We start from the raw sequence: 20944 nt of genomic DNA on the forward strand, positions 1-20944 counted from the left end.
ATGGAGTAATAGTTGAAAAAGCAGTGACATGTTAATACCATGAAATATTATGCAGTTCTTAAAAATGAGTTAGTTTGGAGGAATTCTCACAGTATGCTAACTGTGAAAGCAAAGTTTGTAGAAAAATTTATAATTTGATCTCATTTTATAAATCTAATGATGTCACACTCTCTCATATATATGTGGGTGTGTTGTGTGGGTGGGTAGGGCATGCGTGCATGCATGTGTCAGTATTTATATCAGCATAGAGAAATACATGGAAAAATACACTGTTAAAATTGGTTGCCCAGGAATAGTGAGAGGAGTATAAGGTCCTAGGGGGTGAATGGGACAGAATGAGGGAATGAGAGAAAATCAAGGGGAGGGGAAAGAAAAAAATAGTTCGCAGATATATGCATAAATAATTGTAATAATAATAATAACATAGATGCTAGCTTAGGTATCAGGAACCATGCGTCCTGATTCCACGTTTGACAATGGCTCACTGTGGTACCATAGATAAGTTGCTCTATGGCCTACGTTTCATTTATAAAGTAAAGATAGTTATATTATTTGACCTATTTGTAGTTATTACAATGACCAAATGATATACGTTAAAGCAAAAAGGGCTATGCTTGCATATTTATGGCACTGAGTACCTTATATTCATTTTTAATACTGAAAATAAAGCCAGGTCTTACAATTAGATATTGTGGTCACTATTTTTCCTCCCTAGTCTTCATTCTTGTCAGGTTACATTAAAACTAACTCTAGGTTCTGCTCCTGTAAACACCACATTTCTTGAGCATGGATTGTGCTTGTTATTGAATAAGGAGTTATACAAGGCTATAAAGTTTTAAATATCCAGATGAACCCAGAAGAAAGAAGTGTTATCAATATTATTATTCTCTTTTATGTGATTTTATAGTTAGAATTGCAAACCAATTGTGATAAAATTCACTTTCCAAGATTAAAAAAAACCTTTTAATATAATAAGGAAGTATGACTTTTCTATTAACAATTTAAAAAGTTATCAAGTGTGAACACTTACTCACTGAGTATCAAAATAAAATGATAGGCCATTTTACAGATAAGCTCAATATGTTGTTGTCATGTTGTATCCATAGAAGAGATAACGTATCTATATGGCTGTACATCTATCCATGTCTTTCTGTCATCTATCTATATTTAACACATGAAATAGGAAACAGAGAATGCAATTCAAGAGAGAGGTGCAGGATGATAGCTATGAGCTGTGTATGGAGAGCATTTAGTCCGGATTGGAGCAGGTCAGAAAAGTCCAGGAAAAATTTAAGAAGATTAATAAATAATGTATTTTTAACATCTTAAAAATTAGCAAAGAGCTTAGGTATTAATGAATAAGTACTGAAAATTCTAGGTAAACTTAAAAATAATCATTATCATGTCTTCCTGGGAAGACAGAGTATTGCACAGAAAATTAAGAGATCATAGTGCACTCTATGCTTCAGCTGTGGATTCAGTTTTACAGAGCCACAGTATTTTTTCCAGCCTATTTTTCCAACTACAACTATCATGTAAAATATTGGGATGTTGGGGCACAGTTAGCATGCATCTGTGGCATGTTAAGAGGAGAAGTGGGTATTGGTAGCAAAAAAATAAAATAAAAACTAAATAATAATCTCCCAAGTGGGAAATCAATAGGCAACACCTTAGCTGAAAACTCTAAGTAAGAAGAGCATATTATTTACAAATAGGAAGGTATTTGTCAAAAGAATCAACTAAAAGAGTCAAGAGGGGCTCCCTCTAGGATGCAAAAATTGGAGAAGGAGAACAGGAGGCTATTGAGGCTTTGTTTTAGCACTCTGACATTTTATGTGTTGGTAAAACATTTTTAAAATAAAAACTAAATAATACTACTTTAAATCCAATGGAAATCTGCGATATATAGCAAATGTTTTGCATTTAATTTTCTATGTTCACTTTGTACTTCATTGATATTTAAAAATTACCTATATTGGTCTTCAGGGACACGCATACCATAGAGAAAGCATGTGGGAAGATATGCACATAAGTATATTTGGGATATGGGCAAGTGTGAATTCACTGGACTTGTTCCTCTTTCCTACTAGTCATAGAATTTTAGAGCAGGAAGTAATCATCTGAAAAGATCAGCTCATCTAATTCCTTTTTTACATAGATAAAGAACCTGAAGCTTGGCTTAAGCAACCTGATCAAGCGAAGTATGTTGTTTACTTACTTCCCTTGTGTAAGAATAAATATGTTTTGTTGACAAATAAATACTTAGGTAGCATAATAGTTTTTAGACCAAATATAGATTAAAATATAGGTTGAAATCTGTGTTTATGGTATCAAAAGGAAACAAAAACATGTTTTTATTACCTAATGTTCCAAGTCTTGCCCGTTGCACTTTAAAAGTCAAATCCATTAAAAAAATAATTTTGTGCTTGAATCCAGTGATGACAAAGGAGAAAGCTTTCAGTTATTTTCAAGTCCTACTTAGTAAAAAGATGTAGGGATGGGGAGTCTTAATTTCCAATAAATGAAAGTCAACCTGATATAATGGTTACAATATTTTTCCTGTTTTGGAAACAACAGAGACATATTGCTCAGATGAGTTTAACATGTGAATCTGGTGGAAATCATCCTGAAACAAATTTGAAATATCAACTCTCTTTGGTGTGTTCGTTTCTCATTAACTTGCCTTTTAGCATTAGTATTTCTTATGTTGCCTGTACTTAGCTAATGGTCTACTGGGGATATATATTAATATATACATGACAAAGAATAAGTATAATTTAAAAACTGCATAATGTTCAAAACCAGCACAGTGGCTGTTGGTGTGCAGCTGAGTGATGAACTATGACTAAATCCGGAACATATTCATCTGGTCTCCAAAGTCTGGATATGCACAGTCCCATGGTACTTTTCATTTTGAAGACATAAGATATTTAAATGATAATTTAAATTATTAAAAAAGGAAAACAAAATAGGTGCCATAACTGCCTATAATGGCGTCAACCCTGTGGAAATGTGTCGGTCAGCCTCTGTGGGTTGTTGAATCATCATTTGTGCAGCTGTGCTCTAGGTCTTGTGTGTGTGTTTGTGTGTGTGTGTGTGTGTGTGTGTGTGTGTGTGTGTGTGTGTGCTTTTTCTCAATTATACCATAAGCATTTCCAATCATAAATATTTTTGAGAGCATGATTTTAAAAAAATATTTCAATGGACGAATATGTCTGGCTTGTACCCTTCTTTAGAAATGTTTGAATTCCAGGAACAGAAACAGAGTCAAGCTAGGTTTGGGAAAGTAGGATTTATGGTAGTGATGCAGAGAAATCTCGTGGAGCATCATTCGGGATGCCGAATTATGAATTATTAATATTATGTCATTATACATTTTCTTATATTTAGTATACCTAGTTTCACTTCTAGCTACAATTCACTTCTCATTAATTTTAAATTAAGTTAAAAAATTTACTCTCCTATCGCAAGTACTTAAAACAAACAAGAACAAAACAAAACAAAACAAAATTTGCAAATTTCTCAAAGGCCATCTCAGTAATAAATATTTGAAGCCTTAAGAGCAGATGCAGGTAAAAAGGTGAACAGATATAAGGCCAGGTAGAAAAGAGAATTGTGGTAAAGAAAATAAAGGCAAACTGAGAAAGAACCATGATAACATAGCATAAACTGAGGAGGAGATTTCAAGGTGGGAAGACAAAGGAATCAATAGATCAAGTAGAGTTAGGAATGAGAAAAGCTCACTGGCAAAGATATAGTGAAGCTAGTACGTTCATATTTTAATGGTTTGCAATAAAAATTGGTAGTATATTTCATAAGGCTGTCTGACAGTACACTTCAAGAGCAATAAACATAGTCATATCTTTTGACCCAATATTCCTACTCCTGGAAATTTAAGGATAGAGTCTAAAAAGGAGAAATATTAAGTTTCATGAAGATATTATTTCCAATTTGTCTTCAAATGGTGAGAATGTGAAAACCCATATCAATCTAATTATAAAAAATAGCTTAATTGTAACACATCATAAAAAAAGACGTCCTTGTATATAAAAATTATAGAGCTATTGTAGAGAAAATGTAGCCACTTTTGATACTAGAGTATTAAATATCACCATTAATTAAAACTTTATGGATGCATGTAGTTAAGAACTGAACATGAAGAGAGAAAAATGAAAACAGTTCATTCCAAATATGGTGGGATTCTGGGTAATTTCCATTACAGAATATGCTATTTGATTTGGCAATTACAGAAAATTGTTCAAATTTGAAACTGTATTTTTTATATATCATGGGGCAGAAAGCAAAGCTTAAAGGAGAAGTTGTGCATGGATAAAGAAGAAACAGGATCTTTGGGGAAATGCCTTATTGTACAAACATGGCTATGAATGAAAGAATTGGCATTCTAATAGGAATTAGGTCGTAGTAAAGACAGGAGACAGGTTATAATAAAGGGCTGATCAATGCAGGGAACTGCATGGTTGAAAGTTTAGGGGGAAAAGGCCAGTGTAGATAAAAAGATTGAGGTACCAGAGAAAAAGATAATAGTGGGTACTGTAAGGAAACAAAATATAGTTAAGACAAGAGATTGTTCATTCATTCAATAATTCAACACATTTACTGAGTATGCTAAGTGCTGAAAATGCTACAGTAAACAAAGCAGATATAAAGCAGAATACTTCCTGCCTTCACTGAGCATATAGTCTACTGTGGGAGAGAGAGATTATGCAAATGAATACAAAAGCAAATTGGGTTCAGGAATATGTAGAAAATGTATAAGGTATTGAAAGAGAGAGAAACAAAAAAGTGCCAATCAGGGAGACTTCTCTGTAACAGGATATTTGAGTTGAGATTAAAAAGATGTAGAAGTTAATCAAGCCAATAGAAGAGGAAGGGGTGAAAAGAGTATCCCAGGAAGAAGGGGCAGTAGGGGAAAAGGTCCCTGGGAAAGAAAACATGGCATGTCATGGAACTGAAAGAAGGACAGAATGGTTGGGGTGTCATCAATGAAGGGGAGAGAGACATCAGATGAGGGCATAGTCCAAGGCAGGACCAGATCTATAGGTCACAATAAAGGCTGGATTTTATTCTAACAATAATGGTACAACATGGGTAAGTCTTAAGCAGAGTATGACATGATAAGGATTGTGATTTTGACATTTTACTCCAATGGGTAGAAATGTTAAGAATAGAATGTATGAGATAAGAACAAAAAACAAGCCTATTTTTAAGCTATTGATGTGGTCCAGTTGAAAGCTGATTATGATTTGGGCTAGGATGGTATCACTGGAGATGATGTTTAAAACAGTGTTGCTTTTCATTTATCAGGCTTCAAAATGAGTTCCTAGCTCTAAGAGTTCTGCTGCTATGTTATCATCAATGTTTTCTTTCCTCCCTTCAGGAGCTTTACCTTCTGAAAGCAGTGTTATTATGGCAACCTTTAATTTATTTGTTTCGTTGCCATTGACAGTTTGTGGAATGCTAGGCCAGGGCAAACGCATCATAATGTACAAGTCATCTTTTAGATTTTTCTCCAGAATTACAATCACCTAAATCTTCCATTGCCCAGATTTTGCCCTCCTCAAATTTTCTTATTTAATGGAGGAAGATTCCATTGCCTTATTCTGAATTTTAGAGTACTTTTTTTCTCTCAAGATTTCCCCTGTGTTAAGTTCTAGAGTTGAGCTATCCAATATGGTAGCAACTAGCTACATGCAACTATTTAAATATAAATTAGTTAAAACTGAATAAAACAAAAATCAGTTCCTCTGTTGTAATCACCACATTTTAAGTGCCCAATAGCTACACGTAGCTAGTGGCTATGTGGTGTACAATACAGATATAGAACATTTCCAATATCACAGAAAGTTCTATTGGATAGTACAGATCTAGAGATTCTTCACTGTCTTTGCACAGATAAGCTTGTTATCTATCATCTGATTAACTACAGTGATAATTATAGATTCTTAAAGAACATTTTTTGCAAGTTCTTGGTATATTCATAATGGTGGCTGTATATTTTTATGACAATGGCCTATTGTCTTGTTACAAATAGTTGTGGTCAGACAGTTTAATAATACAATTAGCCTTATATGTTAACATATGTGAAAACAATTTCACATATGTTATTTTATTTAAATCAGCAATCCTGTACAGTAAGTCCTCATTGAACATTGTCAATAGGTTCTTGGACATCTGTAACATATAACAAAACCTATATTACCATAGGCTAATTGATTTAAACAAGAATTAGGTTCCTATGACATATTTCTGGTCACAAAAACATCACCAAACTTCTAAATGAAGACCAAAACACTTATACTATTAAACAATGAAATAAGTATGAGCTATATATCCATTTGAGAAAGTTTTATAAAAACAAGTAAAATAATTATTTTCCCAATTTTTGGTAAATCAGCAAGTGATAGCAGCTCTAGTGGTGGTGGAGTTCAATCAAGGAGTAAATGTTTGCAAAGCAAAAATTGTAAGGAACGCTTCCCACCACACAATTCAAAATCAATTACAATACAATAGGTTCACTGAGCATTTTTCTTTTTTAAAAATTTTTTTAATTATACTTTAAGTTCTAGGGTACATGTGCACAACGTGCAGGTTTGTTACATATGTATACATGTGCCATGTTGGTGTGCTGCACCCATTAACTCGTCGTTTACATTAGGTATATCTCCTAATGCTATCCCTACCCCTCCCACCACCCCATGACAGGCCCCGATGTGTGATGTTCCCCTTCCTGTGTCCAAGTGTTCTCATTGTTCAATTCCCACCTATGAGTGAGAACATGCGGTGTTTGGTTTTCTGTTCTTGCGATAGTTTGCTGAGAATGATGGTTTCCAGCTGCATCCATGTCCCTACAAAGGACAGGAACTCATCCTTTTTCAAGGCTGCATAGTATTCCATGGTGTATATGTGCCACATTTTCTTAATCCAGTCTGTTATTGATGGACATTTGGGTTGGGTCCAAGTCTTTGCTACTGTGAGTAGTGCCACAATAAACATACGTGTGCATGTGTCTTTATAGCAGCATGATTTATAATCCTTTGGGTATATACCCAGTAATGGGATGGCTGGGTCAAATGGTATTTCTAGTTCTAGATCCTTGAGGAATCGCCACACTGTCTGCCACAATGGTTGAACTAGTTTACAGTCCCACCAACAGTGTAAAAGTGTTCCTATTTCTCCACATCCTCTCCAGCACCTGTTGTTTCCTGATTTTTTAATGATTGCCATTCTAACTGGTGTGAGGTGGTATCTCATTGTGGCTGTTGATGGCGAGTGATGATGAGCATTTTTTCGTGTGTCTGTTGGCTACATAAATGTCTTCTTTTGAGAAATGTCTGTTCATATCCTTCGCTGACTTTTTGATGGGATTGTTTGTTTTTTTCTTGTAAATTTGTTTGAGTTCTTTGTAGGTTCTGTATATCAGCCCTTTGTCAGATGAGTAGATTGCAAAAATTTTCTCCCATTCTGTAGGTTGCCTGTTCACTCTGATGGTAGTTTCTTTTGCACTGAGCATTTTTCTACCACATTACTTATTACTGTGCATTTATATGAAATTGAATACTTCATACTTTTATTTTATAATACTTCATATTCATTAATTCATTTTCCAACCAGCTTAATCCAATTCAAGGCTGTGGATGGCTGGAGCCTCTCCTGGCAGCTCAGGGCATAAGGCATGAACTCACCCTGGACAGAAACCACCCCATTGCAGGGCACACTCACACTCATACCCACCATAACTCAGTCTGGGACCATGCAGACATGCCAGTTCACCTCACTTGCACTTTTTAGGATGTGGGAGGAAACCAGAGTATCCACAGAAAACCCACACAGATATGTGGGGAACGTGCAAACTCCACAGACAGTGACCCTGACCAGGAATTGATTTTTTTTCTTATTAGTGTTACAACAAAATCATGTTGAATGAAAGAACATTATTTTGATGACATCCTGTACATTTAAAAAGTATAATTATCCCTATTCCACAGATAGGTAAACTGACGCTCAGAAGAATTAAGTAATTTCATAATAATCCCTAAAAATAAAAGTAATAATTAAAACAATAATGAACACTTATTGCCAGGCAGTGTTCAGAGTATTATACATGTATTAACTCATTTAATCTCCAAAAAACTTTAATATATAACTCTTAAGAGATAAGAAAAACTACTATTTTTTTTTTCTTATGAGAAAACCAAGACACAGAAATTTTCTCTTAAAGAGATTTTTACGGTAAACATCAATATTTTGGGAAAAATTGCTCAACCTCTCTTAGCCTCAGTTTGCGTCTCTATAAAATGAGTATAATGTAAGCAATCTCATAGAGCACACATATCAATCAGTTTTTGTTTGGTTATGTTATGATTCCAAATAATCCCGAAATCTCAATGATTTACAAGTGAGTTTTGTGTGTGTGTGTGTGTGTGTGTGTGTTGGTGGCTTGACTCTCATATCTTATTCTAGAGATTAGGCTAAGGAGCTGATCCTATCTAGGACACATTTTCAGGGCAGAGGAAAAGAGAAAGAGCTGGCAGAAACATACAGTGGTTTCTAATTTCTTCTTAGAATTGGCACAGTATTACACTGTTCACATTTTAACTGGCAAGTCATGTGGCCAACCTCGATGACACCATGTCCTCTTTCACAAGGAAACCCATCAAGCCGGATGGCAGTGGTCTAGGATGATTTTCTTACAGGGAAGAGGGAACTGTGCTTGGGACAAGCATTACAATCTGCCACAGTATGGATTAAATATAATGATATATAAAGACCTAATTCAGTGCTTGACATCTAGAAGTTCACCACAGTTACAGTTATGATTTCCTTTTTCTCTCCTTTTAATGCATTCAGGTAAATCTTAGAACTTTGAGACAAAGTATATACCGATTATATATTATATTATATATTATATATTATATTATATATTATATACCGATTATAAAAGTGACCACTGACAATTATTCTTTCCTCGTTTTCCAGGAAAGCTTTAGTTACACTTTGCATCATTAAGCATGTATTAATATTTGGACTGATACAAGGAAGACTTAGAAAAAATTTCAGATTTTTTTCAGAATTAAATTTATTTCACATTGATAAAAACCATGAAAAACATTTACATTTTCCCACATTACTGCACAACATTTCAATGGAATATTTCTTGCCATAGATAATATTTTGCTCATCTGTAGAGCTGAAACAACAGTTTATATTCTTCAAGATAAAGAAAAATGGCATGTTTAAAATTTTTAAATCCAGACAATGACATTTGGCTTCATTATTACCATCCTACATAGTCCATTACTAAATTATTTTCATTATCGATTAGCACCAATTTATAAAAATGCATTCTTAATATTGGTTTGGTCAGCTGGAATATAGCAGAAAAATTAACACAGTTCAGAAATATCAAGCATACATTTTTGCTGCATATTAATCTGTGCAGTAACTACATCTTATGTATAGGGCTCTGACTAGCCTTTATTACCCATAAGTTTGCTTTCAAATAATTTTTACCAGTAATCTGAAAATTTTGACAATTTAAAATGATTACTATTTTTATGTTTACATGAAAAACTAATATAAAAAATAATTTGACTAAAGTGAAAATTTCAAATAAGTCCACTGGCAGATGAAAATAAAACAAAAAATTACAATGGATTTCTCATCTTCTATAGTAGTTGGTTTCAAACATGTGTAAAAAGTAAATTCTACGCTATGAGACGATGAAATCATCTTAGAAATTAGTTTCTAAGATCAGTCTTAAAGATATTTCAGAATATACTAGAATATGATCTAATTATTCTTTCAGTTGTTTATAGAAAAATAAAACCACAGAATTATTCCTGTTACCTGGGTTGAAGATCCTAATAACTAAATAGGTGTAAATTTGGATAAGGTATAATAATTTGAAATAAGAGTGGATAATATCTGGTTTCTCTATGAAGCATAAGTAGATTTTAGATACCTTATATCTGTGACTCAGAATGTCAAATTACAGCATGTATTGGTAGTAGTTATCTATGGCAGAGAGGTAATATTTGGTCTGCTATGAAGGACAATAAAGAACGAATGAACTTTTTTTTTCCTTGAGAGAAAAGAATATTAAATAGAAATAATATCAAGGAAAAAAATGCCTGGTCCCAAAATAAAAGGGTCATTATTGAAAACAACAATTTTACTCTTTTTTGACAATGAACAGCATTATCCATATTATTAGGAATAATGTAATACCACCTCATTATGTATTACAATCATTATGTATATGTGAATACATATATAAAAATACAGACACTGCATGGTCACTAAGCAATTTTGGAATAAATCCATAGACTAAGTTACAACATGCATAAATTGTTTACATCTTAACTGCTTATTTATACCTGAACAAATTTTCAATAAGTATACTGCTAATTTTCAAATGATGTAATAAAAAATCTGGTGGTAGTACTGTATTATTTTGCTGAATTACATTTGAGAAAAAAGAAGCTACCTGCTGCATCTATTTTAACATAGTATATCATGGATCTTCTTATAAGAATACATGTATGGAAACTTAAAAGGTCATAAATTTCTGATGAGGGGAGACATTATTTGATCTGTCATTGGTGTGTATTTGCAAAACATTTTAACACTGCAAACATTAGAAATTTGAAGATTGGGCATTGGAAAAGGTTTATACTCTACTACAGTGATGCTGGTGTACTTCTACACAAGGCCTCTGAGTGATGTCAATCAATTGGAGGTAGGAGTTTATCAATGAATTGCTTGACATCCATCATTTCCTGTTGACACGAACTATGCATCATACTTTAAAACCTATGAAGGTTTTACCTATGTTTTTAGTTTTTCAACCGTAAGAGAACCAAACACCAGGGGAACTAACGGGTCACAATCTCTGTGGCACTGGAAAATAGAAATATCTCTATTAGCGCCACTGATAGGACCCTGTGGAAATGAAGCCCGAAATAGAAACCAGCATCTGAACGCAGTGACACCCGTCAGTTTCTGCTGCGTGGTAAGGGCAGTATATAAAGATAAAGCTCCTCCCTGAGAAAATCCTCCCAAAATAATTCTGTTAGAAGGAATGCCATTTTTCACTTCTTGATCAATGAAAGCCTTTATATTTTCAACCGCCTGTTTAATCCCAGGTTCATCCTCTTGTGAATCTGGTGAAAGCCCAATAATATCAGACCATGAAGGCACAGCCATGTTCATATTTAATGTAAAGGCGTAACAGGCGGGGCATGCGGGCAGATATATTTGATATGTGAACTTCTGATACCTGCAAAGGCTTCTGTCCATCCATGCCCAGTATCTCCCAAGCCGTGAAGGAAAATCACCGCGGCGGTGGCCTTCCAGGCGGCGGACATGATGGCTGGCAGCCGGGCTGACATGTTGTTTCTGCACATACACCGGCTCAGCTCGCAGCGCAAGCGGAAGGAAGGGCGGGCGCCCGGCCGCGGCCCAAGGGCGTGTGAACGGCCAGATTGTTTTTGTAGTGGCTTTTACTGACCTAGTGTTATGTAGTGTATTTATTTATTTAAATATTTATTTATAAATAAAGAAAACTTTACAATTGGTTAGATATTATTTCGAAGCATGTAAGCTGGTTTGTGTAATGAGTATGAAATTATGAAATAAATAAAACTAAGTGGGAAGAAAACCATAACTATCTGGATGAGTTCCGTGTCTCATAAAAGAGTTTGTTTAAAAATGCCCTTTGCTGTGGTTGCTTTAAATTAGTTGGTTTTGTTGTTTGGGCTTCAAATAATGGATTTATATACAGGGAAGTAGTTTTTATTTCACATATTCCATAATAATGTGGTTCATATCAATATAAACATCATGTAGTTCTCAAAGTCAATAGTTAATTTCCTCATACTGATTTGTGATTTTGAACACACACACACACACACACACACACACACACACCAAAGTTATATATAAACAAGGTTTTACCCTATAATGTATGCATAATGCTTAGCCTGAAAGACTATTTTCTACCACGGAAAGAGTTTAATGAATAAAGTAGAACTGTTCGAAAATGAGTAAAAGTGTTAGTCCACTATAAACATGTTTTGTTAGATAAATTCAAATATTTATATTTGACAATTTTGAGTATATTGATTCTAGAATAGAGACTATATGAAGGATGTCAAGGCAATCATTTGCCACACTGTAAGTAATTACTTCTTTATACTTTGTTTTCACAGACTGTCTTATTTCAGGAGAATTTTTATTTCTGAAATCATTGATCAGTGTTATTATTCCTGCCATTTAAATGAGCTGCAGATATTTTCTTGGTTAAAGTGATATAGTGACAAGATTTTGTAGTGTAGCCCATTCTTTTAGGGATAAAGATATTTATACATCACTTTCTGCCAACATAACATTTTCCATACTGACTTCTGTTGTTGCCTGTTACATGTTCATTCAAAGGCAAGAAAAGCGCAGCAAATCTGTCTATAAGAGTATCCTTTGGCTTTAGGAATTTTTAGCACCAGTAAAAATGGAAACTTCTATTTTTTCCTTTGGTGAAGACTACTTTGTTGACAAGAAATACCTGTAGTCCAGATTAAAAGAAGAAAACGTTTATGGGATAGAGAATTATTTTCAGTGAAAACAATTAAAATGATTACGAAGTCCTCTTTTTGTTGTTGTTGTTTTTTGCCTGCAAGAACAAAATGGTCATAGGCAAGAAACAAAAACATTGCTTCACCTTTGAAAGGCCTCTGGAAAAAGCTCAAAACAATTTGAAGACTACTGTCTCATCAGTTTCTTCAAGTGTTAGAATTAGGAGAGACTTGGCATTACTATAGATTTTATGAACTTATTTTAAAAAAATTCTTCATTGCAAGAAAATGAAAAATTATAATTTAAAAAATAATTTTCATGGTTACAGATATATAACAAATACCTTCACTTGGGATGTTATCTGCTATACTGAATATTCTAGATTTTTGTTAAGTAATTGTATAGAAACATAGGCACAATGTAGTACTTAAAGTAAAAATGGCTAAATGTTTCCTCATTATTAGATTGCTATTCTTGTTGAAGAAAATAATTTAATTTTTCAGTTTTTATCCTCATTCTTTAGTAATTCACTGATTAAATAGCAAATAATAACCAAGATGATTCTAGTATTATAGGGTGAAGGATTGTATATGGTAATCCAGGTCAAGTACTTGATACATTTCCTAGCACATTATTCGACCTCAGTAAATGTTAGGAATAATTTATTATTAGTAAACCAGTTTCGCGTTGTCACTAATTTATTGTGTCATCTTTGGTCAGCCATTTGTCTTTTAGGTCCTCATTTTCTTCATTTGAAAATATGGGGGAAGGTTTGAAGTAGATGATCTCTATGTCTCTTCAAACTGTAATAGATAATTCTACTTTGTAGTGTACTCAAAGTGAATGACTTCTAGGATTCTCGGGGCTTGATTTAAAGGGTATATATAGCACTTGTTATATAAATATATTGGCTATTTTTTATATAGATGCCATTTAAATAAATCCTTTCCAACAAATGTCACTGGCTGACATTAATTAATTTTTATAAAGAGCTTTGAAGATGAGAAATGGTATATAAGTGGTCATTATTATAAAGCATGAGGAGTGTAAGTTTAACATTGCTATAATGTAGTTTGAATCAGAAAATAAGATTGTATTAGAATAATTTTTAATAACACCAACAAAAAGCATGAATCCCTTTTCTGAAGGAAAGAGTGCATAAAATTATGCACATGTAATAAGTGCTTGAACATTTTATTAAATACTTTTACAATGACAAAAAATGCTGTATATGACATTCAATTCAAAAATTTCTGAAATGAATCTTAAGCACAACTGTTACTAAAATATAGAGGTCATTGCTTTTGAAAGTTTTTTAAAATAAATTGTTTGCTATTTATAATATGCATATTGGTAATTATGCCTAAAACCTTTTGGCTACCCAAGGTGGTGAGATGTTTATATACAGTAGTCCCCCTTATTCATGAGGGATACATTCCAAAACCCCTAGTGGATATTTGAGACCACATATAGTAAACAATCATATGTGTACTGTGTTTTTCCTATATATACATACCTATGGTAAAGTTTAATTTTTAAATTGGACACAGTATTCATGCACTTTGAAGCCATTATTAAGTAAAATAAGGGTTATTTGGTCACAAGCACTGTGACACTGCAACAGTAGATTTGATAATAGAGCTGGTTAGTAAGTGACTAATGGGTAGGTACATACACAGTTTGGATACACTAGACAACGGGTGGATTCACATCCTGGGGGGGGACAGAGTGGAACAGAATGATGTGTCATTGTAAACTTATGAGTTATTTGTTTCTGAAATTTTCCATTTAATATTTTTAAATTAACTGACCACAGGTAACAAATCACAGAAACTACAGGTAAAGGGAAACTGCTATAGTTTCATTTCCAGGGATAAGTTGACACTGACTCATAGTGTCTCTAAATAAATGGAATAACGAATCCTGCAAATATGTAGTGCTATGATGCTATGCAACTTAAAAGGGTTAAAATATATAAACACACTAAATTTTGATTCTACAATTCATTATATAAGTCTCTATGATAAATTTCCTTTCTACTTTAGCGTTTTATTAATTCTATATTTTACCTATTTTTAGAAACTTATTGCTAAAACATATTTCTAATACAAAGCCTTCCCTATACCAAGAAACACTGCTTATCTCATTTGTAAGTCCAGAATGCTTCCTTGGAGGAGTAGAGAAGCAAGGGCAAATAATATCTATTGAGATAGCTCATCACCCACCAAATACCCCCATGCCATTCATATCTAATGTAGTCTAGTCTAAAGAGAGGAATAGATAACATATATAATAGAAATATTCTGAAAATGTTTGTTGACTTCTGCCTTAAGAATACTTGATATTCATTTTGGTGTGCCATTATTTAAACATATATATACAAAATATATAATCTAGAATATATTTCAATTAATACTTATCTAAATTATAGAGTCACTCAAAGTCAGCAGATACTTGGTAATGTGTTCATCTGTATAACCTTGCATTTTGGTACTTCAAGGACAAGTAGTTTAATTTTACATGATAGAAAATATAAGTTTTCTGATATAAGTTTTCTACTATTTTAATCATTTTTCATGTCTATGTAGACAAATATTCATTAGTAAATCCAAGTGTTTCTTAATCTTAAATGTTGAGAAAAAATATTGGCAAAAGAACCATCATCTTACAAAAAACACACACAAAATGAGGATATGATTTGTGTAAATATTTCGCCATTTGGTAAGGCTAACTGTAATTTCTCATAGCACATTTTTTTCTTCACAGTAATCCAGTGTTTGTGTATTTAACAAAGTAAAGCTGAGAGATTTTGTGTCTCATAAACTTCTTAGGAGAGTCTCTTGGCATCGTCATTTGCCACTTGCCTTTTAGTCCTCCTTGGTTCATTTATTTGAAGATGAAAAACTCAAAATGTTATAACTTGCTGATATTTTGCCTTCTTTGTTACTGTTCTTTCTTAAACATTAGAATAAAATGTTCAAGAATATTCATTGTAAGCACGTCCCTGAAGCTATTTCCCTGGGGCGATGTTCAGTTTCAAATCATGAAGATGATTTTGATAAAAGGACTTGATACTATAAAGGGAAGAATTTGTATAGGTCTGTCATCTGGCCATCCTGTGATGATAGCATTTATTTTCTCAAAACCTTGGCAGGTCTGCAAAAGAAGTCAATGAACTAAAGGTTAGACAAACATGGTGCATAGTATCACTGTATCAATACATAAGCAAGTTCAAGTTTTTCTCTATATAAAATGAAAGTTAGGGTTAAAAAAGTCATTTCTGAAACTTTTAAAGTAATTTTCTGAATATTTTGTAAAAGTTAATTTTCATAAAACATTTATAACCCAAGCACAGTAATGTTACTCTTAGAGTTGAGATCGGTAAAGGAACAAATGAGTTGAGAGAGAATTCTCTAATAACTAGCTAAAAAGTAAAAATTCTGTGAACCAACAATTTGTGATAGATGCAGCCTTAATCATGGCTTAGATCTCATCGACATCCCTTACAAAAGTACAGATAGCACTTCCCTTCATTTCCGGTATTAGATGGTAGGCCATTGCTTCAGACCTGTATTTCTGCTTGGCCTAGATTCTTCTCTACACCTATCACCAAAACTTTTGGAAAAAAGGCATGATGGAGGAGGAGATGGTTCTGTGGGAAGAGAAAGAAAAGAAAAGTGACTAAAGAGAAAAATGTAATAGCTTGACATATTAGAGGACTTTAAACATATATCTGTTTATCATTTATCGCTATCCTACCATCTATCTATGCAGCTATATATCTATCAATCAACCAATCATCTGTCTGTCTATCCATCTATCTAATCCATCTACTTATCAGTCAATTACATTTTAAAAGCTCATCTTTTAATTCTGCTTCAATTGAAATGATTCTATCTCCTGTTAATAGATAGTGTTACAGGGCTTGTTGTAGTTACTGCTTTCCAAATCCTTGTATGCAGGGAAAAAAAAAAAAAGAAGATATGATGCATTCTAACCAAGCTCAGTTGCATTGAATATTGTGGTTTCTCTTAGTTGATCCTCACTTGGCTCACCTACCAGTTGTTTCTCTCTGACTAACTCATTTTCTGAAAAGGTTTCCCAAGTAAGACATTTTAAGTTTATAGACAGAATTGCAGTAATTTAGAAGCAGTTAAATTACCTAGACCTTTCCATTCCAGCCATTTTTTAAATCTAAAATTATTCTGCCAGCGTTTGTTTGAATATTGAGCCAATTGACATTAGTGAGTCTTGACTGTTCATTAAGAATAAATTTTCCCAGATACCGAATAGTTACGTAAATTGCATAGCAGATGTTTTTCTAGGAAAGATCCAAAGTTCAATATTCAAAATATCCATGGAAGTATTTTAATTAAAATATTGAATATTTTGGAATAAAAACTGGTAATATATTTTTACCTTTTTAAATTAAGTTAATTTTAAAAACTTATTTTAAGTTCAGGGGTACATGTGTAGTTTTGTTACATAGGTAAACTTGTGTCATGGAAGTTTGTTGTACAGATTATTTCATCATGCAGGTATTAAGCCTAGTCCCCATTAGTGATTTTTTCCTGATCCTCTCCCTCCTCCAACCCTCTACCTTCCAATAGGTCACAGTGTGTGTTATTCCCCTCTATGTGTCCATGTATTCTCATCATTTAGCTCCCACTTAGAAGTAAGAACATGTGGTATTTGCTTTTCAAAGAAGGTAATATTATTAGGAAGGAATTAAATCATGATATTTTACAAATTGCTTAGTTTACTACATATTTCTTTTGCTTCTAAAATTAAATATATCATCACTGGGTTAAAAACTAGTGATTTATTACTAAACATTAGAAATATGTATGGTAATTATTTTGGGGATGATGGAATTTTATATTTAAATCAGGAATAACATCCCCCTAAAAATTGCTTAATTGAAATAGTCATACTCTTCTTGTTTCCTTCAAAATAAACATCAGTATTCATCAGATGATTGATATATTTATTAAAACATAAATAATAACACCATTTTTCTTATGTAAAATGTATTTTCCTTGCATTGATTGTACTAGACAAGTAGAAGGCATATTTTATGAATAAAAATGTCAAGTGTTCTCTAGAAAAACCTATCATAATTGCTTATTTCAGTTGTCATTGATGGCTCAATTTCTTATTGCTTGTGCCACCAATTCAGAGATACACACAAATTTTAATGTACCTTTAACATAGCATATATTGCTGTTAGAGAATGGTTTGGGACAAAATCCAAGAGTTTTGATGTGACATAGAGTGACTGGTACTAAAATGACCACTAAAATACCTTCTTCTCTCATTAAAGGCTGCATTATCACTTTTTGAAGTTGGTTCTTAGCTAGAGACATGTAGAAAGAAGCACACTTAATGACATGATTAATTTTGTACAATTTAATGAAGGAAGTAGTTCAAGGCTGTTGGAAATAGTTTTTCTGAAACATAGGTACTCTTACTTTAAAAATGCCATGTTTATTTTTTAAGGTATTAAAATTTACTTGAAAATGTTTCTATACCTTTCAATGAGTTCAACTTCAGGCATATATATTGCATAATTTAAAACTAGATGAAATTATTTTGTTTTGTAAACAGTAGATGTATCTTTTTAAATATTTTTATTTAAACAGGGAACCAGTTATTTTGTGAGACTAGTATTTTTTAGAAAAAATTATGATGTTATTAAATTAAATAAAATTCTTTATGTCTTTAGAACTGCTCATTTAAAAAGATTTCTTTGTCAAAATGCCAAAGAATAAACAATCTCTTTATCAAATTACTTTGATAGTTTTGAGCTGACACCCAGAATACCCGGGCTTTGCAGTCTCTGGCAGAAGGGCATGTAGTTATAAACTTGCAGGTCCTGGGAATTTTTTTTTCATGTACATGAACCCACTCCAGGAAATTCAGCATTCCCAGAAATAAAGATCTCAGGAGACCCTAGGATCTTTAATATTAATTGTGAGCATTCTAGAATGATATACTGTACAAAGCAGCCATTGCGAATTTGTACTGAAACAAAGAGTGAAATCAAGACAAACCAAAATAGTCTGTGCCCCCTTAATAAGTTGCTTATCTTTAAAATGAGCACTAAACTGTGTTTCCCATGCAAAATAACCAGAAGAATTACTCATCTTTCAAATCCTTATTAATGCATCAGTCAACATTTTTAAAAATTAAATTTGCCATCTAAATTCAAGCACTTCCCAAATAATCAAGATGTATCAATACTCTACATGTGCATGCCCAGGTATTAGGTTAAGAAACAAGTATATTTAAAGGCTACAGTTGATTTATGTACCTAATGTAATTGTTTTATTATTGTGAGACTAAAATAAATTTTCATTTAAGATGCCATTTATTGTATATGAGTTGTAGAGTTTGTGATTTCTTAAATATATAGTGCTTATTTTTGAATTTAGTGACACATGCTTGTATGGAATGCTGGGATTGTGATGGAATGTTGAGATAGGATGGGATTGAAATAAAGGAAACTACTCCAAAAGAGTGGTAAGAAAGATTTAGAATGTTATGAATTGTTTTCTGGCTTTGAAGTGTGCTACCTTTAATACGTATGTTTGTCTTATATTGTCTTTCTAGTGTATTATACTTTAACTCAGTGGTTACTGCCAAATCCATCTCTCCTTGATTTAGTTGTAATAAGAAACTTGTTTTCTTTTCTCCCTTTTACACTTTCCCCCTTTCTGCACAACTTTGCTTTATTCTTTAACTCCTCCTCCCCAAATCCAAATGAAGTGTCACAATTTAGACTTCAAAGCAATTTTTTAAGTTTCATTACTCACTTGAAAGAAAGGGTAACTCTCTTCTATGCCCTGTATGATTTTGTCTTCTAAATAAAATGCTTTGGCAATTTAAATTTATTTCAAAAATGCAGGTGGAAAATTGATTTAAAATACTTTAAAATTAATGGTGCATTACAAGTTTACTTTATTCTAGTTTATCTAGAATGGTTTAGGAGCCCTACATAAAACTTGGGTGCTGTGTTCAAAGTTTGTTATAAAAATAAAGCACTAAAAGTTTCTGGACTGATTTCGGAAATCTAACAAAGTTCTTAAGGTTCTTATCAGGAAACTTTTTAAAGAATGAATAATCATTTTTATAGGGTAAAATCTGAGATAATATGGGTAAACTCTTGGAAAGCACAGTTTGTGTACACATTTTATTGCCCGACAGTGTAGTTCCACTATTAGGCATGCAGGAAGCCATCAATACAAGCTTCTGGAATTGCATTGAATTGGAGATTGAGGATAGTTGAGCAAGCCAAATAATGTGAATGGGTATCAATCATTGCAAAAATTCTCACGTCTTACGAGATGTTTTTATTTTATTAAAGAAATGTTAGAGAACCTAAAATTGGAAACTTATTTGCTATTCACTTTTCAGTAAAATGTTAATTTTCATTTAGCAATCCTGAAGAGATTGTTGTTAACCATTAATACATCAAAGGCAATGCTTGTCTTAACAATAAACCAAGAGGATATGTAGTATGAATTTGTATGTTTTCATCTTTATTCCATTTACCTCATATGTTGTTTTCTTTTCTTTAAAAATGTATAAAAAGATGGAATACCTATTGAAGACAACGCTTTCAACAAGCTTTTATTTATTTATTTTTATTTACACTAACCACTCTGATTGATAAGGATATCTCTTTACTGGTTTGGAACACAGATCTATGACCTTAAAAGCAACAACAACAAAAAAACTCAAAGATATTATTTTTGTAAATAATCCATTATAATTTAATATTTTCTAAGAGCAAATCTCTGTCAGTTATAACATTATTGGAAAAAACCCTAAAATTATATTTTGCCTGTATAATGACTAATTGTCTAGCAAAATGCCTTGTACACAGTAATAATTTAGTAAGTTTGTTATAGTAAGAAGGATATAATTACTTCATACAAGAAAATTAAGTTTGTGATAATCGATCCACTATAAAGCTTGAAAGTAGACATTTCATATATTCTATCAGTGGACATACTTTAAAACAATATACATTTAAAAATCTATGAACCATTTTTAAGTTTCTAAAATAAACAAAGGAAATTCAGCTGGTTTGTTAAGTGTCTTATTCTAGGTTAAAGTTGACTCTTTAGGTATGTGTGGGTGTGTGTGTCTGTATGTATACATGTATGTACACATTTTATACATGCACATGTAGCTATACAATAAATATGCTGTTTCTCTGCACACACACAGACACGTACACATACACACATGAATATGAAGTAAGTCATATTTTCTGATTCACATGATCATTCCAAGGATGCTTTATTTTCTTTATATCTGATTGATCTCCCACTGGCAGTGTCTCCCA

General features: G+C 32.7%; 1 protein-coding gene across 1 annotated transcript; it reads right to left on the reverse strand.

Moving 5' to 3' along the window:
• Positions 1 to 10602: 10602 nt before the first annotated feature.
• LOC721016 (acyl-protein thioesterase 1-like) lies at positions 10603 to 11430 on the reverse strand. Its single transcript, XM_028848181.2, has 2 exons — positions 11260 to 11430; positions 10603 to 11209 (listed from the first exon to the last, which is right to left on the reverse strand). Exons 1-2 carry the CDS (start codon positions 11424 to 11426, stop codon positions 10849 to 10851), a joined length of 528 nt encoding a protein of 175 aa, XP_028704014.2. The 5' UTR covers positions 11427 to 11430; the 3' UTR covers positions 10603 to 10848.
• Positions 11431 to 20944: the final 9514 nt, after the last annotated feature.

This window comes from Macaca mulatta, chromosome 5, assembly GCF_049350105.2.
Source record: "Macaca mulatta isolate MMU2019108-1 chromosome 5, T2T-MMU8v2.0, whole genome shotgun sequence".
In the NCBI taxonomy this organism is placed as follows: domain Eukaryota; kingdom Metazoa; phylum Chordata; class Mammalia; order Primates; family Cercopithecidae; genus Macaca; species Macaca mulatta.

Coding starts and splice junctions, on each gene's coding strand:
- LOC721016 (XM_028848181.2), bottom strand. CDS start 11,426: ATGTGCAGAAACAACATGTCAGCCCGGCTGCCAGCCATCATGTCCGCC. Junction 11,210..11,259: donor AAATATATCTGCCCGCATGC/CCCGCCTGTTAC, acceptor TGTGCCTTCATG/GTCTGATATTATTGGGCTTT.